The sequence below is a fragment of the Eubalaena glacialis genome, chromosome 3 (assembly GCF_028564815.1).
Source record: "Eubalaena glacialis isolate mEubGla1 chromosome 3, mEubGla1.1.hap2.+ XY, whole genome shotgun sequence".
In the NCBI taxonomy this organism is placed as follows: Eukaryota; Metazoa; Chordata; class Mammalia; order Artiodactyla; family Balaenidae; genus Eubalaena; species Eubalaena glacialis.
The window spans coordinates 1440152-1466642 of NC_083718.1; the positions used below are offsets into that span (position 1 = coordinate 1440152).

General features: G+C 58.1%; 1 protein-coding gene across 5 annotated transcripts in view; it reads right to left on the minus strand.

The window, feature by feature from the left end:
- The window catches only part of NAV1 (neuron navigator 1), a 211974-nt gene that overhangs the window by 61185 nt on the left and 124298 nt on the right, over positions 1-26491 (minus strand). For 4 of the 5 annotated variants that reach the window (XM_061187265.1, XM_061187262.1, XM_061187264.1 and 1 more), the window contains 2 exons: positions 23630-23732; positions 19066-19431 (listed from right to left, as the gene is read on the minus strand). In XM_061187265.1, the coding sequence (XP_061043248.1) occupies positions 19066-19431; positions 23630-23732 (469 nt within the window). Of the gene's footprint in view, positions 1-2635; positions 2770-19065; positions 19432-23629; positions 23733-26491 lie in introns of those variants that run through there. The other variant, XM_061187266.1, reaches the window with a different exon arrangement.

Genomic DNA, 26491 nt, shown 5'->3' on the forward strand with positions numbered 1-26491 from the left:
CTTGTTACAGTGGTTAGAAGTGACTGGCTCAGATGTGGGCACAGGCTGCCGCCACACCCAGACTTCCTCTGCCCTCTCTCCTCCTGCCTCCCAATCAGAGGGCAGGGCTCTGCAGGGAGAGGTCCAGCCAGCAAGTGCAGCCTGCCCTTGGCATGCAAGCCTAGCCCCGTAAAACCCTCTAACCAGAAGCAGCCACTGGCTCTGCTGTCCCGAGGCGTTCTGTCCCCTCACAGGGGCTGGTTCTGTGCCAGGTCCACACCCTCTGCCCCAGGGTCTCTGTGAGCAGGTCCCATTCCCAAGGGTCCCCAGGCTCTAAGCTCAGGGCCCTTCCCAGGAGGGAGTCCAGGAGGGCTGAATGGGACAGATGCCTGCACTCCAGGATTCCTGCTTGGGAGACACTGAGGACGGGGTTTGCTGGGGCAGGAGAAGACAGGGGTCTCCAGGAGAGACCCTAACACTTGAGATGTGCGAGAATGGCACCAATGGAAACCGCCTCCCTCATAGATGCAATAATCCCAGGCATCTGGGGAGGAAAGGCCCAGGGCTGATCACAGCTCAGCTCATCAAAAGCTGGTCCTGGAGATACTGGAGGGCCAATTAAGCCATTCACCCTGAGACCTCACTCACATCCTCCCCAGCTGTCTCCTGCAGAGTGCGGGGGACCTGAGCCTGCAGGGAAAGCGTCTCTTTGATCCCTGTTGGCCCCAATCAAACATCATTTACAAGTTAGGTTCTGAGCTGTCCCCAGAGTGAAGGCTTGGGCTAAGCCCTCCCTCGGTGGATAAGAGCCAGGGCAGTTAACGTTTACATTTGAACTCTGGCAATTCTCGGACTGACCTCCAGTTTATGACATCCCCTCTCTCCCTGCCTACTAACTACAATCCCCCTGAAAGTTTTGGGCTTGCGTGAAAAGGAAACCACAGGCCCAACCCAGCCATACCCCAGCAGGCAGCTGGCAGGCTGAGTAGGTGTAACTCGACCTGCTCTGTCCTCAGGCTAGGGCATACCTGGCACACCTGCCCAGAAGTCGGATTCTGGTAAGAAGCTAGGTGAGTGAGTACCCAATGGCTGTGGATTCAGGACCGGATGCTGAGCTCACTGTACAGAGCCTGGGTCTCCTGGGGTGGGGTGGGGTGTAGCAGAGGAAGGGAGCAGGGAGGATTCCATGTCAAGGAGTGATGGGATCACCTAGCAAGGGCTGGTGGAGGAAGAAAGGCGTGGTGCATTCAGGGAAGGGCGCTGGGATCAACTAAGAGATTTTCACCTCTTCTGCCATGGGGCTGGGGGACGCTGGGGGGAGAACTTAATAGTAGAACCAGTGCAACTATAACGGTCCTCAGACACACCCCGTGTGGATCCGGAGTGGGTTCTGAGCTGGGGTGGCAGTGGTGGAAGTGGGGTTAGGGGAGGTTAGGAAGGCACCCTCCTCTCTGCCTTCTCCAGGGCCAGGGACTCAGGACTCGGCCCGGGATCCCACCAGAAACAGGAATTCCCACAGGTCCCTGAATAGACCTCTGTTCTCTAGAATATTCTCTGTTCATGAATTGGTTCCTCTTACAACACCCCCAGCCCCACCAGTCAGCTTAGCAAAGTGACTCCAAGGGTCCCAAGTTGGAGGCCAGCAGGACAGGCTTCCGAGGGGCTCCGGGTGCTGGGGATGCCCCCCTTTCACCAGGCCTTACCCACTGCTCTGCTCTGACCCTGAGCCTGAGTGGGCAGAACTGCAATGGGTTCCCTCCTAGGAACCTCGGGGAAGGAGGAGCACAGGGTGCAAGTCAGGGGTCTAGGGGCTGGGGGGTGGAGCGGTCACAGCAAGGGGCATCCGGCCTCCCATTCAACTCCCCAGTCCCCAGCTTCCTCAGCCCCACAGGTCCGAAGGGAGGCTGAGGGGAGGGAGGGTGCACACCGGGGTGGGAAGCTCCCAGAAACACCAGACAGCAGCAGCCCTCTTCCTCAGGTGGCTGGAATTCCCTAATCCTCTCCTGGAAGCGTCGTTTCTAAGTCGGCTGGCGGGGTCCCAGGGCAGGCCACGGTCATAGTCACTGCCCCTTAGTGGGGAGCCTGAGTGCCCGACCCTCACCTTACAGGGCCGGTGTCTGTTCCCCAATCAGCCGGCTCTCATCCCCTCCCAGAGTAGGGTCCCGGGCTTCACTCGTCTCTGAGGGATCCAGTCGGCTGCGGCGTCATAAATTCAGCCCGGCGCCCACTCAGGTCTCAGCCTACACCTCCACCACCTCCCTTCACCCCAAAAGACCCCCAGAGCTTCCGGGGCTGGAGGAACCCGGCTGGGGTCGAAGCCCTCTCGCTTTCCACTCCCCAGGTCCCCAAGACCCCCGGCCCCACCGCACTGCAGGGAACCAGGGAAGTTCTGTCCAGTCGTGCTATTGTCCCAGGTCCGTCCCGGTCCCCGGGGATCGCACGCGCCCTGCTTTCCTCCCCTTCCCGAGACCCCTCCGCACCCCGACCTCCAACCCCAAGGCCAACAGGCCAAAGGCTCGGGAGCCAGAGGCTCAGGTGGCGCTGCCGTCCTCTAGGTCCGCGACTCTAGGGCGGCCAAGACCCTCCTGCGTGCGGACGCCACCCCACCCCCGCAAGGCTGCGGTAGCGAAGGGCCGGCGCGCGGCGGGACGCTTACCTGCGGGAGAAACTCGTCCTTCCCGCCCTGCGCAGGGGCAGATGCAACATCCTCCCGGCGCAGCGGCCCTCGGCCGCCGGGAACCCCGCGCCGACGCCGCGCCCGCCCGGCCGACCCGCGGAGGTCTGAGCGCGGCCACGCGGACGGCCGGAGACCCGGGACCAGCCCTCACCCCTCGCTCCCTCCTCCCCCCGCCCGCCCGACTCACCGCTCCAGCTGCACTTAAAGCGACAGAGCCCCACTTCCCGTCGCCGCCTTGGGTCCCGAGCCCCGACTGCGAGCGGGCCCTTTAACGCCCGGAGCAGGTAGACAAAGAGCCGCCGCGGCGCTGCCGTTCCGGGGCCCGGGGGCCGGGAGGTGCGCGGCGGCCGGGGCCTCGGTCTCCGCCGGGCGGCTGCGGGTCTAGACCCGGACGCAGGCTGCGGGTCACATCCCCCTCCCCCCTCCCCGACGCCGGCTGCGGGTTAACCCCCCCAGGGCGCCGGCTGCGGGGCACATCCCCCCCCGCCCCCCCCCCCCCGCCGCCGGCTGCGGGCTACCCACCCCCCCACCCCCCGCCGCGGGTCGACCCGGGCTCTTCCTCGGGCTACGCGTGCAGACGCGTGTGGGCATCCCAGGTCTCTGGGGACAGGGGGCCCGCGTGCGCTGGTGGGCACGGGTCGGGGAAGCTGGACCCTCCCCGGAGGGCTTCCTCCCAGCTCCCTCCTGGACCCTTTCCAGGCTTTTAAATCAGACCAAGTAAGAGCCCGGGATCAGTACAGCGCCTGCAACAAGGTCGGCGGGGGGTGCCGAGGGGTGAAGGGCAGACGGGGTGCAAGAGCCAGAGGCTGCTCAGGAGCTGTCCTCCTTACAGGGTGGGCGACCTCCTGAAAAGTGCTGACCACTGACGGGGGGCGGGGCTAACCTTCCTCCAGCGGGGGGGTGGGCAGGGAGGCGTGCAGGTTGGGGCTGATTGTGGGGAGAAAGAACAGGTCACACCACGCAAAGGTCTGTGCCTGCATCTAGGAGGCATTTTCAGTTGACTGATCAGGAAGAAAAGGATCCCAAGATGTAAAGATTTTAGTGCAGAGTAAGAAAAAAAGTGGGATCAGTGGGAGGGCTCTCCCACAGAGCACCTCTCCCCTCAGGGAATTCCTGGTAACTTAACCCCCCTGTTGCGGAGGAAGGGGCTGCACGGGGGCTGCACTGCTGCCCCCACCTTCTTCCAGCCCATCCCTGCTCCTGGGAGGGGCTGAGTGTGTAAGGTCGCTCCCAACCCCAAAGTGACCGGGGCAAAGGGGAAAGACTGTGTCTTAGATATGGACAGATTACATCCACAATTTCTTAAAGCAACAGAAACAACGCCAGCGATGGTATTTTTTTAAAGGCCCGAAGGCCTGAGCTGCGATGATGTTGAACCACAGAGCAGCAGTATCTCTGGGTTTGGGCAGCGTGTGTGACAGCCCCACGCAGAGACCCAGGCCAGCGTGTTCCCCTAGGCCTCTCATCTCCGAACTTCGGCGGCCCGCTTGTTAAGGCAGAGGATAGTCACACTTCTCCAGAGTCCCTCCGCACTCCCCGCCTTCAGGGAGGTGTGGACGCTGCTCTGAGTCCCAAGGATGGCCCTTCTCCCTAAAAGCCCGCCTGGCTCTAGTCCTCTGAGTGCCCAGCGCCACTGACCTGGGGCTGCAGCTCTAAGGGGTGAACCGCCGCTCTGGAGGGTGGGAGACCTCTCAGAGGGAGCTCTGTCCCGGATCCCTGAACAGTCTGAGTTGGGGAGAGGTCTGTTTCTGGGGGTGCATACACTGCGGCCAAGTTTTCCAAATATGCTTTCAGCCCAAAGGGGAGTAAAGAGCTGCAGTGATCCCAGCACCGAGCCGTCAGGCGACCCCCTAGCATGGGGGGGAATCGATTTCCATTCCCTTTACTCTCTCTGAGTGGTTTGGGTGGTGAGATTCAGGAAAGGTGCACCAGGGTCCAGGCTGAGCAGCTTTGGGGGGAATCCGAGCAAGGCAGGCTCTGCAGCAGCATCTCCCACCTCACGGCCCCGGGCCAGGCCCCACCCGGGCTCTTCTGTAACTTCCCTGCACCCCATCCTCACCACCAGCCTAAATGGAGGGCGAGTGGGATGGATTCTCTGTGCTGGGGCCCGCCTGGGTCATCTGGGGAACAGCTTACACGGGACGTGCACCGTGAGGGATTCTCTTTAGCCTCAGCCAGCATGGAATCCCCGGTAAAATGACTTTGTCTCAGCCAGAGGAATGTCACCAGCAGGGGATGTTTTTCTCTAGATCTAGCTGTGCATTTTCCATCAGGTTTCCTCCTTTGTGGCTTTCTGGGCAGAGCCTGGAGGGAGGGAGGGGAGGCCTGAAGGGGGTAAGGCACAGGGGTTTACTCGGAGGACTAGAGACTTTTGTGCAGGGAACTGAGACGTCCGCTCCCCCCTCCCCCGCTGCCCGCTACACACACACCATGACGCGCCTTCACAGCCCTGCTGAGCTGTGGGCCTCTCCCCCTGCGTCACACCCAGCCGCCGCCCACCCTCCCCGCAGCCCTCCCCTCCCTGCATTTCACCCCCAACAGCGATGGGGGAACTGGCCAGAAAGAGAGCAAGTCAGCCAGCAGCTCAGCCCAGGGGAGGGGTCCCAGATTTCTGAGTCCCCTGCTGAGAGGATCCTGGGCTGGAGGATCTGTAAACCCCCTCCTCCTTGGAACTGGTTCCTGTCAGAACCCAAAAGAGTCTGAGGTTTCCCTCCATAAGTTCCTCTTTCCTTCTCAAGGAGGAAGATGGGCTGCACGGAGACCCTACCTTCCTCCACCTTGGGACCCACTCTCCTGCTTGGTAGAGGCTTCCACAGGGTAAGGACAGGGTCCCTGGAGACTCTGCTCCTTAAATAAATAGCATGCAAATTAGCACCTGCTATTCTCAGCCACCAGGTCAAGGCACGTTTGGGTAACTGGACAGCAGTGCCGTGTGGGAGCTTCTGTGAAGACAGGAAACTGCAGCCTCTCAGGTCAGCAGCCCCGACCTCGCCCATCACGGGGGTGTGGCCAAGTATGGGGGGCGGTGACCCAGCTGTTTTGACCACAGGGAGGGGCACACAGGAGTGACTGAGCTCTTCTTTCTGGGTCCCAGGCTGCAGAGTTGTAGCCTGCAGCAGGGTGAAGGGGGAGACACCTGCTGAGAGGGAGCTGAGAGTTAGGCTCTTTTCCAGAAAGAAAACCCAGCCAGAGAGGAAAAAGGCCCGGCCATCTCAGACAGCCTCCTCTGTGCTCCTCTTCACAGAGCCCTCGGGAGCCAAGATCGTGTGTGTCCCCTGTGCCAGACCCAGCAGAGTGGCTCTTTATAAGGGGGAAACTGAGGCACAGGGAGGCCAGGAAATGTCCAAAGCACAGGGCGGGGCCCAGACTAACACACATGCATCTCTCAGCCTGATTCCCTCCCTTACCCCTCGCCACACACACCTTGGATCTCAGTCCCCAGGGCTCTGGACCAGTGTTCCGTTTCCAACAGAGACATCCGAGGAGACTGTGGGAGGCCCTGGTCGTCTCCCTAACAACAGTCTCAAGGCAGACGGGGCTGATTAGAGGCAAGAAAAGAAGAGAAAGACTTGCCAGGAAATGCCATGTGGTCTGAGTTCCCGTTTCACCTGTCTGGGGCCTGACCGCACCCCTGATTCCTGGTGAGCCAGGGAAGTGAGACCCCTCAGAAGACTAGGTACCAGGGCAGGCTCTGTCTCTGGACCGATGCCTACTCCCCTCTTTCCCCTCAGTTACGAGGCTGTTCCCTCCCTTAGGTAGGAAAGCCTCTGCCCCTGCACAAGTCTCGGCCAGCAGACGAGCCCCCTCGGCCCACGGGGGAAGCTGGGCCCGGAGACTCCTGCGTGTCCTGGCCGCGCGCACCGAGCTGGTAGCATCTGGGCAGACAGAACAAAGAGCATTTCACCACACAGAGAGGGGTGATGAGAGAGAATCAGACCAGAATGCGGGGGGACGGGGGGCGGTGAGTGGCCGGTGTCCACACTGGTGGGGCCTCACGCTGTCCGTGGGGAATGACCTCACCACATCTCTAATCCCAGCTTTTACAAACCTACCCCCGGGTCCCCCGATGACCCCACTGAATTCTGGGGAATCATCTGTTGTGACCTTGATAGAAGAAATCTATAAAAATCATTCCCGGCCTCTGGGTAGCACGTTCACATTATAAAATAGGATTTCATTCTCAGACAACCTAGCGATCTAGGGTGAGGCAGCTGTTAGTCCACTCTCCACTTGCTTTAGGACATTCAAGCTCAGGAAGGTTGAGAGCGTGGCCTTAGGTATTCTGGCCACAGGCATGGGAGCCGTGATGACGTGGGTCCCAGGCCAGGGGCTGTCGGATCCCCGGTGGACTTCTTGGCCTCTCAGGGAGGCCCGGGCCTTCAAGAGCTCCCTGTGCGTGACCCTGGCGAGCTCTCTCCGCTCTGGACCCATCAGGGCTGTGCCTGAGCCCCGCACAGACACACTTCTCATGGCTGGAGATCTGGAATGTCAGAGCCAAAACAGCCTTAGAGCTCCTCTGGCTCGGTGCCCAGGTGTTCACGGGGAGGGAAGGTGGGCTGAGGAAGGGCAGCCCTTCTGCAGACCCAGGCCGCCTGACTCCGGGGCGGTGCTGCCACTTCTTTCCAACTCCCTCCCCAGGGCAGCCTGGGCTCCGAGGGGAAGGTGGAGGGTGGGTGGGAGAGTGTGGGTCGGGCCTGGAGGGCAGATGCATGCGTGGTGGGGTGTCCCAAAGCCCAGCCCCAGGTCAAGCTGAGATGTCCCTGGGGCAGCAAACGAGCCAGCTGGAGGAGGGGGTCCCACTCCCAGCTGTGTGCCTGCTTCCCAAATATTTACACAACCTCTGAGGAGGCCTGCCTTCCCTGCCACCCCGCAGCTGGGAGAGGCGGCGTCCCGCCAGATCGCACACAGTGGGCAACTGTTTCACAGCCTCCCAAACCTCAGCGTCTCTGTGTGGTTCTGAGAGCGCAGGACAGATGCGGCGGTGGGAATGGAGACAGCAGGAGGCTGCCCGCCCTCCACAGGGCCTGCCGGACCCTTAGCTGCCCCTGCGCAGACGCGAGTGTGTGTGTGAGTGTGTGTATGAGTGTGAGACCCCCGAGGACAGCGCAGTGATTTCAGGTTGGCCGAAGCACCCGCTGACCCAGGTTCCCTGTTCCTGAGCTGGAGCTCCAATCTCTGCCTCCCGCCCCACCCCGCCCCGCCCAGACGATCCCAGCAGCTTCCTTTCGCTGCTTCCTCACAGCAGCCAGGCAGACCCTTTGCAACACGCGTCAGATCTCATTGCTTCCCTGCCTGGAAGCTGCCTGTGGCTGCCCCTCACCTGTACTACCTGGCCCCTGGCTACACCCTGACCTCATTTCTGATCACCATCTGTCTTGTTTATTCTGCTTCAGCCACACGGACCTCCCTGCATTTCCCTGAACACGTGCCCATTCTTGCCCCAGGGTCTTTGCACATGCTCTTCTGGGCATCAATTACTGGAGAGTTTTCCCTGACCACGCTCCCCAACAGCCCCCGCCCACCACTCTGTCCCTCACCCTGCTTCATCTTCCTTTATGGCGCACAGCACCACCTGACCTACCACGTATTTACCTGTTGGCTTGTCTGCCTTCTCTCTTTTGTATATGAGTTTAAGAATGATGACTTTTTCTCCTGCTGTACCCCCAAGTGTCTGTACAGCAGGTCTCTAGAAGTACTTACTGACCATGTGAATAAGCAGCATGAGGTGGGCACTGTCATCCCCTTTCCTTTCACACAGTGAGGCTAAGTCACTTATCCAGGGTCATGCAGGCAATAGCGGCAAACCGAGGATAAATCCAGGGCAGTTGGACTCTGGAGTGCCCCATCGATGGCGCCGGCCTATCTCTCAAGAACAGGAAACTAACCACAGGGACTTGAGGAGCCACAAGGGACGGGACGGCTGCTGCCACCCAGACCGCAGGGGCGACCGCTCGGAGCTGGGAAGGGCAGGACCTCACACGGGGACCGTCCGAGGAAAGGTGAGCACAGGCATAGGGCGGCTGCAGGGGCTTGCCGCTCAGAGGGGGACGGTGACAGGCAGGTGATAGCTGTGCCGCCTCCTCGAATGATACTCGGCAGAAAGCTGCGTCCTGGGAGCCTCTGCTGCCGGAAGTGCCACCACCGGGCTCTGTCCATGGAGACAGCATTGCTCCTGAACTGCCCCTTGTCATCAGACCCACAGGGGCTGAGACAGAAGCCAGACGAGGAAGAGGAGGCTGAGAGATTGAGAGGGGTGGCCAGTGAGAAGAGGGGACAGGAAAGGGGCTGGACGGGCTGAGCGGTCAGGAGCAGAGGGCAACAGCTACGGTGGAGACGTGTCCCCGGGTCTGGCTGGAGACGCCCCACAAGAAGGAAGGGACAGGGCACAGGGCAGACCCCTCCTAATATTTATTTACTTATTTGGCTGCGCCAGGTCTTAGTTGCGGCATGCTGACTCTTAGCTGCAGAATGCATGGGGGGTCTAGTTCCCCGACCAGGGATCGAACCCGTGCCTCCCGCACTGGGAGCGCAGAATCTTCCCCACTGGACCACCAGGGAACTCCCTGGACCCCTCTTAATACGAGCCGGCCGAGGCGGGCAGAGCAGGCAGGCTGGTGAGACACTGGTCCCTCCGCCTCTCAGACGCTCTCCGGCCTGGCTGGCTGGCGAACGCCCTGCCCTCTGCCAGGGAAGCCGGTGTGCACACAGCCTCTTTGTATCCAGTCCGTCACACATGTGTCTGGGTGGCTCTCACCGCCCCCGCCTTGGCTGCACGTCCCGCGCACTGGCTCTGTTTACCGCCCGCACCAGCCCCGGCATCAGCTTGTCCACCCGTCTCTCCGTGACCCTGACCTGCGGATCCGTGAGCACTGGTCTGCCTCTACCATAGCGCCTGCCTGCGGCCTCTCAGGGCCTGACTCGTTCTGCCTGCTTTCCAAAGCCAGACCTTAATGCATCTGCCTGTGCTAGCTCCATCACGGCCCCAGCGTACGGGCAATAGCAACTCAGTCCCGCAGCCTCTCTGGGGCAGCCCGTGCACAGCTCAGCGGGTGGGTGCCCAGCCTGGCCTGCTGGCCTTTCTTCAGCCGCAGTGAATGGTCCTTTGCTGCCTGGCCAGAGACATGTGATAGCCCAGAGGCCAGAGCTGGCCCCTCGCGAGCATCCTGGGACAGCTCAGCCTTTGAGCCACAGTCAACAGAGCCTGTATTCATGAGGCGCGCGTTGCTTCTTCTGCCCTTGCCCTGAGCTCCCGGCTGTGGCTGCTCTGTGGTCTGCAAAGCAGGACCCTATCCTTGAAGATGGAGCAGTCACTTAGGGGCCTTCGGAGAGGGGGCCTCCAACAGCATGGCCTGCTGGGTGTTGAGGGGAGCTCCTGCAGTGGCAGTAAGGCCTGTGACCCCCGCCCCCAAGCTTAGGGGCACACATGCTACACACAAATGGAGGCAGCGGGCGAGCTGGAGTGAGCACGGGATGGGGAGGGCGTGGGGAGGGCAGGTGTCGGAGACGCCTGGCTCTGCTCCCGTGCTGCCGCTTTTAAGTTATGAGCTCCTGGCCAGCCAGTGAAGCCAAGTTCCACTTTCCTCGCTTGTAAACTGGGGAAAAGAATACCTGATTCACAGAGTTGTTAAGATTAAATAAGACAGTGCCACATAAGTGTTTCGTAAACCACACGTGCCGTGCAATTGTTAGAGAATTATAAAAGCACAAGTTACTACAGCACAAATTATACACACAAGTTCCAGGACGACCCCGAGTCAGGTAGCAGTCACACTGCAATGGGGTGAATTTGGGGAGGCTTCCAGCAGGGGTGGCGGGAGGAACCGGGCACGGACAAGTGAGCGACTAGGTATCACCCACCAACCCCCCAGCTGGGAAAGTCCCCCTCTGCAGATGGCCTTCAGACCTTCAGAGCGTTGGTTTTCTAGGCGCCGACTGAGAGAAGGGAGGGAGGTAACATTTGCTGAGCACCTGCTGTATACCTAGCACGTTATTACAATGTACTCCATAACATCCTCACGACGACCCTATTCCCATTTGACCAGCCCCGCCAGAATGGACACACAGCCTCCCCAAAGCCTCAGAGCTGGGATCTGAGCCCACTCCAAACTTGGGCTCTTCCTGTAATATCAGATTGCATGGAATTTCCAGCACTCCACGAGCCCAGCTGGCTCATCCCAGAACATAAGGTGTGCGGGGAAAGGAGAAGGCCGACGATGAAGGAGAAGAGACAAGTGGACAGACAGGCAGGCGGGCAGGACTGCTGGGGAAGTGCCAGACCCGTCTCAACGGCTTCCGCAACCCTTATCCATCTTGACTGTCAACCAGCTTGTATATCACCAAACTCAGGGAAAACCCGGCAGCTCAATTGTAGGTTACTAGGACACACCAAAGGGGCCCCTCCTCTGCCTGCATCCGTTGCCTTGGCAACCAGCACACATCCAGCTGCGCCTCTGGAATACCTGGCTTACTCCAACCTTCCAGCGACCCTGTTGGGTCTGAACAGACCCTGTCATCCCGATTAACCCCACACACTCTCAGCAATGGTTTCACTATTCTGTTTTAGGAATTAAGGGTGTTTCGACAGCCATTGGCTCTCTGAAGCCACCCCCTCCCTCCCAACAGACCAGGAATCTGACTCCACAGCCTCCTCCCTTCCCATCTTCCCTCTTTATAATTGATGCCCCTTGTATCCCACCTATGTCCCCTCTGCAGTTACTGTTTCCGTAAACACAGACACAGCCACTCTGCAGGCACCTGTGACTCTCAGCCTGTGTGGAGCAGGAGAAAACACCAGGATGCAATGCCCCTGGGAGCCGCCCTCAGCCAATAACGACTGGGAGTCGAAAGATAAATATCCAGGCTTCCTGGCCCTCTGGGTGGGCATGGAATCCCCCAGAACCCCCAAGCCCAGCTGACCTCAACAGTGACCCGCACAGAACGCATCCTGCACTGGCTTCCTTCTCTCCCCGACCCACTTCCCCACCCCCATCAGTGCTTTCTGGAATCACCTCCCAAATAAACCACTTGCACGCAAATCCTTGTCTCAAGGTCTGCTTCTGGGGACTCCATCCCAGGACACACTTCATGTACAACACACGTGTTTGAGTGAGGTACAGGCAGCCCCGTTAGCCAGGTCACGGCGGGAAAGGAACCATGGTCACTTGTGCGGTCCTGTGTGCAATTAGTCTGGCTACACTGCACAGCCACATGCTGGACCCGTGGCCGGGGGTCTCCAAGCCACACAGGGGCACCCTTTGCCACACGATAGCACTGCATGAAAAGGCAGAAGTGGGTCAGGACGCCGCCATCCTGCTTGGTAAACCACTTAGTTTGTCACCCTCCCAGTGAGGCTCAGAAACATCTCGTTCAAGCATGAAGGTTAACACACACTTTTCCAAGTACTGTCTTATCTTTCAGAAGGTGCGTGTGACAGCTTAGGGCCACCAGCTTGCTACCGTCAGTCACCAAATGGCTAACATCTAACACTTCTTATATACAAAGTAAACATGTTCACTAATTCGGTGCTCGCACCAGCCTTACAGACTAGGGTACCACCACTCTCTGCTTTTTCTAGACAAGGGAACTCAGGCAGAGGGAGAGCAGGCACCCACAGTGACACACAGAGCTCAGGTGAAGAGCCAGGGCTCTGTCTAGCCGTGAGCTGTACTCCACACCACTCTGCAACCCCGCCAGTCCTGGCGTGCCATGTTGGCAAGCCTGTGCGCAAAGGCCGGTTCATTTAACTCTGCACCACAGGACGGAAAGAACATCAAGACGCTGTAAAAAAGCAAAACAAGATCACCCCCCTCAACAGAGTCAAAGCCCAAACTCTGTGAACTCATCTGTCAAGTTGAAGAAATCTTATGTGGATACTCTAACAGCCCCTAATTAAGACAGAGGCCACCAGTTAAATGAACAGAACCATAAGTTGAAACCAGAATAAATATTTCAAACCGACAGTTCCTCATACTTTTTAGAGCACTCTTACTCTTTTCCACTTGATCCTCCCAAGGCACAAACGATGACCTTTTTACAAATGAGCAAACTGAGACTCAGAGGGGTTGGGGACTTGCTTAGTGCCACACAGCGAGCTAGAGGGGGGCTCAGGAGGGAGCCCCGGATGCTCAGATGCTCCTTCCCCTGCACCCAGAGAAGGTCAGCCGAGGCCACGTGCATGAAGCTGCAGGTCATCGTTAGATGTTACCCCCAAAGAGGCAACAGCCACTGTCTGCATCAACTACACCTCACTTCTGCTGCTGCCATGGATACAGCAGGCATCCTCCTCCCTTTTAGACGTGAAGCCCTTCAAGGGCAGGAACTGATTCCTTCCTGAACTTGAATGCCGGGTCCTCCCCAGGATGGTCCCCTACCCCTCTGCCCCAATCCTTGTGTTCCACGGGCAAAAGCCCGGCCTGGTCCAGCCGCCCATGGGGTGGAATGCCTGCCAGGAAACAGAGGAGACAGGGGCAGGGGAGGAAGACTTTCCTCCCTGCCCACTCACATTCCAGAGTCCTCCTCTCTCTGTACAAACCCTACAAACCCAGTGCCCCTTGCAGGAGGATTCTGTCCCTAAACGGGGTGGGGTTTGGCATCTTGGGATCAGCCACCTGGAGCCCAGTGAGTGACGTTCCTTCTCAGGAGGGGGCTGCCCAGGCCCAGGCCACTCAGCAAGGCGGGAGGGTTTCTTTAAGGCTTGGGCTCCTGCCTCTGGGAGCAAAAAGCCAGCCTGGGAGGAGACCGGGGCCTACAGTTTATTTTATTTGACATTTTTCAACGTCAGGACACTTCAGCACCAAGGAGGAAACGAATCCCATCTGTTCCCGAGCTCCTGAGCACGGTTTAAGAGGACAGGCTGGGGAAGGAGGGGACGAAGAGGGACAGGACAGGAGCAGCCAGCTGCCACGCGGAGCAGGGACCACCCGACGATGGAGCCCCGCTGTCCCCCGGCACACCCACAGGGCTCTGTCTAAAGCTCTGCGGCCCTTGGTCGAGGTCGCCCGACAGCGGTCCTGCCAGGGCTGCAGAGACTACTCTACACCAGGTGAAGGACGCCCCCGGGAGGGTGTGACAGCAGCACTGCTGGTGACGCAGCTGGGGCTCCTGCCCACCCAGACCACCATTTACACAGACGGAAGTGGAGACAGTGAGAGGCACGTCCAAGTCAAAGGAGGGAGGGGCTGGAGGGCACACACAGCCCCGTACGCACGCCCCCCCCGCCGGAGCCCACACTCACCTCTGTAGGTGCAGCCTCCCCACCTCCCACCCCAACACTGGGGGCTAGGCATGTCCAGATGGCTGTGGAACTCATCTCCTTCTTTAGATTAAATTCCAGACCCTCCTATTTTTAGAAAAAACAAATTCCTTTTCTCTTTTCAGGAGGTAAAAATGTCCTGAGCTGCCACCTAGGACAGCCGGCAGCCAAGCCGATGCTGGCCACAGTGTCGGGCTCTGGATGTCACCCTGCCAGGACCGGGCAGATCAGTCCAGGTGCCAAATTTTAAGAGGATCGTTGACAACCTGAGAGCTTCCAGAGGAGGGTAACGAGGACAGTTGGGATCTGGAAAACTGGGTCATTTCAGGAAGTACTGAAATGAGTTGGGGACTCTTTCTTTTGTAGAGAAGAGACTGTCTGAACCATCATTAAGAACATGTTGAAATGTTTGGATGAAGACTTCCACTTAGTCTGTTTTTCTCAGATGACAACATTTGAATCAATAGGCAGAAGTGAAGCAGATTTCAGGTGAATACTTAAATGCTTTCGTGTAATCTTATGCTATTTGGAGTGGAATAAGCACCCCCAGCACTGTGCCCACCCAAATCAAGGCTGAAAGATGCTGTCGGGGTTACGATGAAGAAGATTTGTTAACTTTATGGGAAGACAGACTAGCCCCCAAATCACTGAGAAGCGTCAGAAAAATACGGCTTCCTGAGGTAGAAGAGGTAGGCCGGGCATGAGACTTGGAATTTGTATTTTTAAAAAGCCCCAGCAGCGGGCTTCCCTGGTGGCGCAGTGGTTAAGAATCCGCCTCCCAATGCAGGGGACACGGGTTCGAGCCCTGGTCCGGGAAGATCCCACATGCCGCGGAGCAACTAAGCCCATGCACCACAACTACTGACCCTGCGCTCTAGAGCCCGCGAGCCACAGCTACTGAAGCCCGTGTGCCACAACTCCTGAGGCCCGTGCACCTAGAGCCCATGCTCCACAATAAAAGAAGCCACCACAATGAGAAGCCCACACACCGCAATGAAGAGTAGCCCCCACTCGCCGCAACTAGAGAAAGCCCGCGCACAGCAACAAAGACCCAACGCAGCCAAAAATAAATAAATTAATTAATTAAATAAATTTTTTTAAAAACTGAAAAAAAAAAGCCTCAGCAGCTATAAAACTCTTGGAGAAAAACATTGGGGAAAAGGTTCATGACATTGGATTTGGCAATCATTTCTTGGCTATGACACCTACAGTGTAGGCAACAAAAGAAACAAGAGATAAACTAGACTTGATTGAAATGAAAAACTTTTGCGCATTAAAGGGCACCATCAACAGAATGAAAAGGCAACCCACAGAATGGGAGAAAATATGTGCAAATCATATGTCTGATAAGGGATTAATACCCAGAATATATAAAGAACTCCTACAACTTAACCACAACAACCAAACAACCTGATTAAAAAATGGACAAAGGACTTGAATAGATATTTCTCCAAAGAAGACATATGAATGGCTAATAAACACGTGAAAAGATGTTCAACATCTCTACTCATTAGGGAAATGCAGATTAAAACCACTTCATACCCATCATGATGGCTGTTATTAAAAAAACAAACATATGGAAAATAACAAGTGTTGACGAGAATGTGGAGAAAAGGCAGCCCTCATGCACTGCAGGTGGGGATGGAAAATGGTGCGGCCACTCGGGAAAACTGTATGTGGTTCCTCGAAAAAATTAAAAATAGAATTACCATATGATCCAGCAATTCCACTGCTGAGAATACACCCAAAAGAATTGAAAGCAGATTCTTGAGGAGATATTTGTACACCCATGTTCATAGCAAGCAACCCAAGTGTATATCGATGGGTAAATGGATAGACAAACTGTGGTCTATATATACAATGGAATATTATTTGGCCCTAAAAGGGAAGGAAATTCCGACTGCTATCACATGGATGAATCTTGAGGACATGATGCTGAGTGAAATAAGCCAGTCAGAAATAGACAAATACTGTGTGATTTCCAGTTCTGTGAGGTCCCTAGAATAGTCAAGCTCATAGAGACAGAAAGAGGAAGAGTGGGGTTGGGGGCTGGAGAGGGGGTTGGGGAGTCAGTGTTTAACGGGTGCAGAGTTTCAGTTTGGGAAGATGAAAAGGTTCTGGAGATGAACGTCAGTGATGGTGACACAGCAATGTGAATGTAATTACCGCCACTGAACTCTTAAACTTAAAAGCAGTTAAGGTATTAGCCACATTTAAAACCATATTTTACTACAATTGTTTAAATATATAACTTCAAGTATATGATGGTTTTAGCAGCTGCATTTCCTTCCTCATCCTGGTTTGTTGAGCTTCAGTTTGAAGAATCTGCCTTCCCTGAGCTCACCCAGATGGGCAACCCGGGAAACGGCCAGGCGTTTGGATGGAGCGGGGAGGGCTGATTCCGGACTGAACATGGGCTTGGGAAGAGCCCCAAGTGGGCGATCCCCCAGCAGGGGATGGACGGAGGGCACCGAGAAAGCCTCGGGGTCACTGCCAACCTCCACGTCTCACCTGGATGGCCTGTGACTGTGTCGGCTGGGGTCGGGGGGAGGGAGGGAGCGAAAGCCCAGCGGTGAGCCTCACCTGTCCTGCTCGCCCTTCTGAGAGTCGGGAAGTGAATGGTCATGGGCAGTGGCCAACGGGGAAGGATGGGGTGTCACTGGTAGGTGAGAAGGGAATAGCCCTGCCTGTTTTATGAGTAGGAAAAGCAATTTTCTTAGGAGCAGGACGTTTTCTAAGTTACAAAACCTGGATGGAAACCACAGTGGGAGAGGGAGGACCAGAAAGGGGCTGGGCAAGTGTGGCTCAGGTTTGCTGGAACCTAGGATGCCCTAGGTCTTTTTAAGTGAAAAAACACAACACTTAACTGTGAAAACACATAAATGAGGAGTGATTGGTTATATTAAAATTAGTGGGGATTATAAATGGATTCCCCTCAACTCTGACTGCTTAAGGGCATTGAAGGATGGGTGTGCTGACAGTCCTGGCGGGGATGTTAACGCCGGAGCCCCCTTAGAACTGGCTCGTTGAGAGTTGCTGCTAATTGCAGACTGACCGTAAAAACTCACGTGAAATTATCTTGGCACCAGCACTGCAGTTTGCAGTGAGGTCCACTTTGTGGGTATCGCCACTCTGTTCCGTATTCCCTGCGAACCCCACGCTTCCCCAGGGCTGACGGGCATGAGTGCACAGGGAGGGAAGGTCCCATCCATGCCAGTCTAGTGAACTCTGCTTTTGCACTGATTCAGGAGCACACACACTGTCCAGAGGGAAGAGGACAAAGAAAAGGTGCTAGAGGCTGGGTAAAGGGCGTCTTTCCTGGCTCCCCCGCCCAGCACTCCATACCCACACACCCCTGAATCTATGTCCCCAGGATTGGCCAGCTGCTGCTACATCTGTCCTTGCTGCCGATTCTGATGGGGCTCTGCTGCACTGCCCAGTCCCTGAGGGCACGCCTGGGACCCTCAGAGGGCAGGAGTACCCCCCCTCCTTTAGAGGGTGATTTTAACAATAGTAACGGTAATAATAGCAATAAAAATAAACTAACAAGCATTGAGCATTTACAAAGAGCCAGAAATTATCCCAAGCACTTTACGTAATTAATGCATTTAACCCTTATCATCACCCTGAGATAAGTTCTACTGTTATCTGCCCTGGGCAGATAGACAAACCGAAGCCTAGAGAGCTTAAGTGACTTGCCCAAGCTCACAGCTGGTTAGGTGCCAGAGGTCCCACCACCTGCTTCAGACTGGGGTCTCTCCAAAGGCAGAGTCCTGGACATGGGAGCTCTCTGCCCTGTCCAGCTGGGCGATGTCAGAGGGCAGGGACCCAACACTTCCTCAGAGGAGGAGAAGGGCTTCCTGGGGCAGAGGCTGTGCAGAGCAGCATGAGACGCCAGGCTCTCCTCCACCTAGCACAGCCTCTGCACCCACGAGGAGCTGGACAACTGTCTCCGGCCCCAGCCCCATGCTGGCGGATCTGAGCAAGAGGTGGGCCGGCCCCTGGGACTTACAAGAAGTAAACAACCCCATTCATGAGTCAGTTGTTTTGCTCCAAAGCAGCCTGTCATCGGAACAGGCCCTGCCAGGTCCGGTCCTCCCAGTACATCCCTGGGGTGGGGAGAAGTGGACAGCCTGGAGCTCAGCTACCTTCCACTCCCTTCCAGTTCGAGCTGTTTACTGGGGAGAGGTAGTTCCGAGGGGGGTGGGGAGGGGCACTGTGGCTACCCGTGTGGTCCCTGGGAGGGCCCAGCAAACCAAGAAGGGCGAGTGGAGGTAGAGCCAGCCGGAGATGCCTGAGAGCTTCCAGAAGCTGTGCAGTGCTCTGGTCTCAGCTCTTGGACCCTTAAGTCCCTAGCAATTCTTTCTTCCTGTCCTCTCCCCTCACGTCCCAGACTGCCCCCCCACCCCGCAAGCTGCTCCCCAAACCCAACCCCCAGCAAGCTGCTCCACAAACCCAACCCTGTCTATGGGGCTGAAAAAGATGAGAAGAGGAAGACGGGAAAGAAGGGTTTGACGGAAGCGTTCCGAGTCTGGGTCAGACTCGGAAGTTGCAGCGCTGGCAGAGGTTTGCAAAGGAAGAAACCAGAGGAGGAGAAAGGGGGCCAGGGTGGGGTGGGGACAGGGGTCGGGACCCGGCGTTGGAAGCAGAGCTAGTCCTGCGCTCCGCTCTCCAGCGCTCCCAACACACGCCCTCGGCCTCTCTTCTCAGTAGTCCCTCGAGGGAAAGGGGCCCTGTCACCCTGACTCTCAAATAGGGAGGTCAGGCCCTCCCACGTGCACGCGTGCAGCACAAGGATCCTCCAGGGCCGAGACCACCAGCGGGTCGGGGGCGGTGACCAGGTGGAGGGCGGGGCTGCCACAGAATGACAGCCGCAGGGGCCAATGAGGGGGCACCTTCGCTGAGCAATCAGCTCCTCAGACGTCGCCCCCCCCCCCACCCGGCCCAACCTCAGCAGCCTCTCGACCGCCCATACGAGGCCCCCCACTGGCTCCTTGTCACAGCACAGCTTCCTTCCCCGAGGCGAAGTCCGACCACCCTTATGGGAGCCACGGGCTGCGCTGTCCGTGGTCCCCTCGCCCTCCCTGGGGTCCATCCACCCTTCTGGCGTCCGCGCGCTGGACTGTCCTCCCCCCAGCTGCCCACGGGCCGCTCCTACCCGGTGGTGATGTCGTCGTCCTCCGTCATCGTCTTGCCCATGAGGTCGCTGTCGCTCATGTAGCCGGACTTGAGGTCCACGTCGTCCGAGTCCAGCGACTCGACCAGCTCCAGGCGCGAGATGTGGCCAAGCTTGCTGGGGGAGCGCATGGGCATGGTGTGTGCGTAGTGCGCGCGCTCTCCGTGCATGTACCAGGAGGGTGGCCCCTCCGAGCGGCAGCTGCCGCCCACCGACGGCGCGTCCCCGGCCTGCAGCCGCGGGCTGGACTGGCCGTAGCGCCAGGAGAGGGGCGACGAGCGGTTGGACAGGCTGGACACGCTGCGGGGGTTGGCGTCGTCGCTGTCGTAGCAGGTCATCTCCAGGGAGCTGGGTGGGCGGAAGGGCACTGGTTACTCTCCAGTCCAGCGCTCTGAGCCCCGTCCTCGGGCGGCTGTAATGCCTCCCTCCACTCTCCCGCCCTCCCGCCTCTGCCCCCCTGCCCGAGCTCCTGGGCCTCCTGGAGGCCTCTTAGGGTGTATGTTGCCCTGAGGTGTGTCAGCTCAGACTGTCAAAGGAAGAGGCCGGTGAGCGCTAGGGAGGGAATCCCGTACACGGTAAGGGCACAGATTTTATAATATGACCTGGGTTTGAATCCTTTTCTACTATTTATTAGTCAGGGGGCCGGGGCAAGTCATCAACCTTGCCAAGCCTCCATCTCCTCATCTGTCAAATGGGGATAAAACTATAGTAGCTACTTTATCACATATAGAGTTGTAAAGACCTAACACAGTGCCTGGTATACAGAAGGTGTGCAATGAACGGGAAGGGGCCCACGAGACCTGGGGGAGTCACCTGAGAGTGGAAGGCCTCGATCATTCATTTTGTTCAGGGAGTCTAGCACCTCTTTTCTGTTAGTGAACTCAGGGCTAGTTGCTTCCCAAACCAGAGACAGCAAAGTCAGGAGTGGGGTGTGGAGCGTGTAGGAAAACCGTTGGGAACCTGAGATGTGCAGCAGGTCCCCAAAAGACTAGCCCCAGCCAAGGCATGGGCATCGGAAGAAGCAGCAGAACCTCACCAGAGAACAGAGCGGCCTTAGCTGGACAGAGGGGAGAACGTGGGAAAGTGGACGAAGCGGGTGAAGCCTCAGGCCCTGCTCGGCCAGGCCAGGGAAGCAGGTCAGTGCTAGATGGCCTGAGCCCAGGGGGTCTGGAGCTGGGGAAGGAGATGCCTCTCTCCCTCAGGGGCCAAGGTGGCTGCTTGGACAGGCAGAGACCTACAATCCCCCCCCCCCCAGCCTAGCGGTGGTGCCAGCCCAAATCAACCACAGGTGGGGTCTCAGTGGCTTGCCCTAAGTAGAGCCAGACAGGGTTGAATAAATGAGATGGGATCTGTGGGCCAAGAAAGCTGGGCGGCAAAGGAAAGCTGAGTTAGAGCTCAGGAATCTTTAATCTGCAAACACATCCATTTCTTAGTCACTCTAGGGGGTCAGATGGAGTGAGACACTGATTTTTCTATTCTTGTTTTTGTAAAGTTCCTTGAAAATAACAAAATCCTCCAAAGTTGTCTCTGTCAATCCTGAGAAAACACGGTTTTATTTTTTGATCAAAAACCGGAGGGAGCTGTATGGGCCTTGACCCTGATGGTGGTCCCTGCAGAAGTCCTGTGGGTGAGCAGGGGACCGGGATGGGCAGGGAAATCAGTGACCAGGCTTCCTGGCCTGGTCCACACCCAGCTTCTCCCCTTGGGGCTTCCTGTCTCTCCTGTGTGTGGTACCCTGGGTACTTTCCCCTTCTAGTGACTCGGACCTCAGGGAGAATAGCAATTCCCTGGGCGCTTGTGGTCCTGGGGGGTGGGGGGGGCAGCCTGCCTCGCTCACCGCGGCGGGTTGCCCTCTGCACGCCCTGGCGGGTGCTTGGCACTCAAGACCGCGTGGGCGGGGGTGAGCCCAGGACGGACGAGCAGGCGAGTTCTTAAAGTGAGACTCAGTACCGGGCCTTGTGCAGCAAGTAGGGGCTTAGTAAAAACGAGCTGACCGTGACAAGGAGACGAGGAGCAGGAGGAAGAGGCCAATGACGGCCCTGGTGACGGGACGATGGAGAGCTTCAGGGGAGCCCGTTGTGTAGCAAAACTAGCATCGCGTGTGGGTGTGCCGAGCGCCAGGTCCCTCGGTTCTGTTCCCGGCTCGCGGCCTCGACCTCACTGCTCCCCTCTATCCCCAAACACACCTCCAGACACCTCTGAGTCGGTGGCGGAAATTCTAGCTCAAACTTGGGTCCTTGATTTCCAGTCCTGGATTCCGCCCTTCAGTCTTGCTTCTCTCTGGGGAGGACTATTTTTCGGGTGGAGGGCATGGTGGGCCTGGAGCGGGTTGAGGGGGGAGTTTCACTTCCTCTCCGGCCGCAGCCCTCCGACCCAGACTCTCTCCTTGCGGGGGAACAAGCCAGGGAAATAGAGGAAGTACGATAGGAAGACAGGTTTCTGAAAAGGAACTGAATCTAGAGGCAGCCTGTGAGCTGCAGGGTGAAAATAACCTTGCTGGACACACTCACTGGACTGTAAGCTCCTCCAGGACAGAGCCTGTGTTTGTCCTGCACTCAGCCGGCCGGGCTCTCAGCTCGCTGGACGCAGAAGCCACCCTGATCAGCTCGTGCGACTCTGGCACATGACCCCTTCTCCGGAGCCTCCCGCTGCACCTTCTCTAACTCAGGGCATGTGTACACATCCTGTCCACTCCCAGGGCCGAGGGAAGGGCTGATTGATGGAAAGCACTTTAATAAGTAAAAGAGCCGTAAAAATTCAGGGAATCATTGTTTTGGCTATCAAAGTGTGAACCAGGAATAATATAAACCAAAGCCTAAGACAGGAAGTGGCTCTGGGTCCACAGTAAACAGAAAAACCAGCTTCAGGGCTCTTGGTTCTTTTCCCATAAAGGGAGAGAGAAGCCAGAGGCCCGAGGCGCTGCCCACACACCAGTCAACTTTATGCAAAAGGCTTCTGGCCTCCCTCTTCCCACTCTGCCCCCAAGCAGAAAGCAGCAGAGCCTGCCTGGGGTCAAGGTGCCTTAACTTGGGGAGCTGGGGGCTCAGAGGTCGGGGCACCAGGAGGCTGGGGGGCTGGGGGCTCAGAGGCAGGGGAACAGGAGGCCGGGGCTGCTGCGGCTGCCCTTTCCCTGTGGCTGAGTCATCTGGGGTGTGACCCTCTCAGGAACGGAGCTCTTGCTGCCTTCTTTGGGATGGGGCTGGCGGGTGATTTGGTGCTGAGCACTGTTCCAACAACTTCCCTGTCTGGGGGGAAGGAGGACGTTCAACATTTCATCCACTGGGTCCTTAAAATGGTGAGCCAAGCCAAGCCAGACCCCTGTCCCACTTGGGTTCTGCTCAGGGCTGGGAGGGCTGGAGGCTGGACACAGATGTAGAGGGACCTGAGTCCCAGGGCCTCCCGGAGCCCCACAACCCACTTTTTTTCTCAGCCCTCCCTGATCACATCCCTTTCATCACTAGTCGGGGTCCTGCTGGCCCGAGCAGAGGTAACCCCAGAGAGAAGAGGCTTTGCTTCATCATGTAAAATATTTTAGATGTCTGGGAGCAAAGGGCTGCGTGTCCAGATGGGCTGGGGCTGGGGAAAGAGTGTGGGAAGGAAGGAGAAGGGCGTCTCAGCAGGGGAACGGGAGCCGATGGGTGGGAGCCACTGAGGCCAGACTTCAGCTCCACTTCATAGTCACACCAACCCCACAAGGAAGGGATGGCTGAGAGGTAATGAGTTCTCTGTCACTGGAGGTATGTAAAGTTGGTCTGCATATAACTTGGCCACACACTTGGGCTAAGAAAGGCCCTTTTCGCACTGCCCCTAGATCCCAACTTTGCTCTCATTTTCCAACCCCAGGAGATGGGGAGGAACTGGCTTCCAGGCCCCTTCTCCACCTTCCTGCTCCACACCCCCCAGGATTTCTCAATCCTGGCTGTTTGCTCTCTACCCCCTGGGGTGTAGCCCGGCCCTCTGTCCCCCTTGGAGCTGACAGCATGAGCTCATCCAGGCAGCCCAAGGAGCCAGCGCGGGAAATTCTGAGTCATGGCAGAGCCTGAGGCCAGGACACCGGGCAGGGAGATGCTGCAGGAGGGGTCCTGGCGGGGGCTGCGAGGCTCGCGGGGGGCAGGTGGAGGGGGTCTGCGTGGTATGGAACCTGGGCCACAGTGCTGGCCACCGGCTGAAGGGCAAGAAGGATGCTGGGTGTCGGGAAGGGCACATGGAAGCTTCAGAACAGGAAGAGAAGGGTAGTTAATAACCCCTGTGACCACGAGGAGACGGGCAGCCAGCAGGGACATGGACGTGGGAGATCACAGCCTGAGGCTCGTGGTGGCTCCTGCTTCCCATCCCCCTTCCAACGATGCTCCAGCTTAATGAAACGAGACCTAAGTCTCCAGCAGGAGCGGACACTCGGCAAGGCCACGCTCCTCCTGTGGACACATGGACGTGGCCCCGGGGGCTGAGCGCCACTGCTTGGACGCCCAGCGACCTTGCATGCTCGGGCCAAGGTCGCAGGCCCTGCCCCCAACAATGGGAGAAAGAGGGGGCAGCTGGCTCTCACCTGTGTGTCACCTGGGACCCTCGCAGGCTGGACATGGTCTCCTCCAGGTTCTGTCGTAGATCCAGGACATTCTGCACCGTCCTCTTTCTCTGGGACTCCGGATCTAGAGTGGGGAGAAGAGAAGCTGGATGAGTGTAGAGGACTCACTGCTGGGCCGGGAGGTGGCAGGTGACCATATCCCCAGGGGACCGGTCCCGGGGGCACGAGGGTCTGCCTCTCAGGCCTTCCTAAGGGCCCTGGACATGCCCTGGAGTCCTGACGTCCCGGCCTTGGACAGGGGCTGCAGGCACCGGCCTTCAGTGCCCTCCCAGAGCCCCGCGAGACCACCCCAGCCTGGCGTCACTTTGGGGGGCCCCGCTTCTCCCAGCAGATGCCCCGGCCCAGGCCCCCACGGTCAGGGTCAGCCGGAAGGTCTGCCTGAAACCCCGTCTCTGGAGATGTGTTGGTAAATGTTTAACAACTGGCTCTCGGAGGTGGGGATGCCCAAATGGGTAGTGCTGGCCAGCTTCTGGGGTATAAATGCCCTGCTGTGCGGCTGCCAACATGATGTCGCTGACCCCAGAGTCAGGGGGAGGGGCTGAGGGTTGGTTCTGGGAGCTGGTGTGAGCCAGCCCCAGGCTGGGAGCGTCTGCCGCTGGGGTCCAGGGGAGAGTTTGTCCAGAGCTCCCAAAACGCCGGCGGGCAGGGGGCAGTGAGCAGCCATCTTCCGGGGCATGGGCTGAGTACAGGGCATCCAGACCCCAGGCCAGGGGTGTGAGCCCAGGTGAGGGTGTGTGGGTGCAGCCCCACTGCAGACCCCGCACGATCTGGGTCATGGAACCCAGCCTTGGTTTCCAGGCAGGACTTTAGCCTGGACAGAGGAGACTCCACCACAGCAGACAGAAATGTGCCCCATCGCCTTCCCAGGGCGGAAGCATCCGAAAGCCTGAGGGTACCGAGCATGAAAAGACTCAGGGACTTTCCCCTTCCCTCCACCAGTCCATCCAGGGAGCCTCGATGCAGCAGACACCAGAGTCCATCCTGCTCCACGGCTTATCCGGGACCTGGGACCCACAGTCACTGAATGCAGGCAGATCCCCCATTGCATCCCTCAAAGGCACAACCCGTGGGAGAGTCACAGACCCACGGAGATGACAGCAAAGGAACGGAAAAAACCCCAGAGCTCTGACCCCTCAGGCTACTGGCCCCCCGATCCGGACCCTTGGGGGTCCTCGCCCCAAAGCCCACGGGCCCTCCCCCACCCAGACCCAGCAGGAGTGTGCAGCTTTATTAGCTGCCGAAGGGGACGTTTCTGAGTCCCTTCAGGAGGCACTTTTCCCCAAGACTAAGTCCGGCCGGCTGGCAGGCGGCTGCCCTGCCTGTCTGGTCAGCAGGGTGAGGGCTGCAGGCAGCTTTCCTAGAGCCTCGGAGGCACCTTTCCAGAGAAGCGGCTCCACGCCCAGCCCAGCCACCTCCCTTCCCTGGGGGCCTGGGGGCAGCTGGCAGGGAGGAGGGCAGGTCTCCGCACGGCACGCCTGTGGGCGCCAGTGCCTGTTTATCCTGGCAAGGGTCACGTGTGAGCTGCTCCGTGGCTGTAATGATGGCTTGGTGTGGAGAACACACAGGGACCCTGTCTGTGTACGTATATTTTTAAAGCTTGGTCCTAAAAGGCCTATATGGGGACCAAGATGGGGGCTTCTGGGCCAGGGCGATGCTTTCCATGGGTTTGGCAGAGGTGAGGGAAGAGGTGCACACGACTCCGAGGGGTGAGCGGTCCTCGAGAGGAGGGGACCAGGGGTGACTTGGAGACCGTGTGTGCCAACCCCAGGCAGGCATCAGCGAGGTGGAGCCTCACAGCACGTGGGGGAGCTTTGCGCTGCTGCCCCATTTCAGGGAGGAGAAACTGAGCCTCGGAGACAGGGTCCCAGGCCTCACATGGAGCACAGGGCACAGTCAAGTCCAGGAAGAAGCTCACACTTCTTTCCATCGATCACAGGGCATCTCGGCACCGCCGGCACCAAGCCAGTGGTGGCACAGAGTAGCTGCTCGGGGACCGTCTCTAGAATGGATGGATGAGCCCACAGTAAAAACACATAAAAAAAGAATGGATGGATACGTGTCCCATTAGGAAGACGTCTTTTTTTTTTTTTTTTTTTAGGGGAAAAATGCTTAACTCACAGAGCAGCCTTCTCATTCCATGCCGGTAGAGTGGGGCAGGACTACCCCAAAGTCTCCTAGACTTGCCCCAAATCAGAGCCACAAGAGTCCTTGGAAGTGAGTCAGCCCAACACGGTCACAGGAGGAACGGGAGGCTGAGGTCAGGGATGGGGGCGGGGGGACGATTGGCTGGAGGTGCAGAAACGTATCAATGAAGAACATGTGGCATCAGGCTGCCGCCCCAGGTGTAGGTGGGCATGCAGGGGGGGAGGCGGGGACAGAGCTAGGGACAAAGCTGGGGACAGAGTTGGGACAGGGCTGGGGACAGGGCTGGGAAAGAGTTGGGGACAGAGCTAGGGGGCCTGGCTCTGCTCTCTGCCCCAAGGCCTGGATAGTCTGCAGAGGTGCCACCCCACAGCTCCCTCCGAGCCCCAGCAGCGTCCCCTGGTGGCCATCTCGGGCATGCCGCCCTGCTCGTCAAAGGCTCAGCTCAGGTGCAGCTGGTGCTGAGAGTCTGGCTGTGTCCACATCCTCAGGTGACAGGCCCATCTCTGGGGGTGCAGCGGGAGTTCCAGGACGAGAGGACTGAGCTGCATGTAAGGGAAGGCCTCTGTGGCTCAAGGAGCTGCAGACCCTGTGCCTGGGCCGGGCGTTGGGGGTAGGGGGGAGGAGGGCAATTTGACATTCACATCCCTGACCCCAGAAGCAAGTCTTTAAATTTTTAGC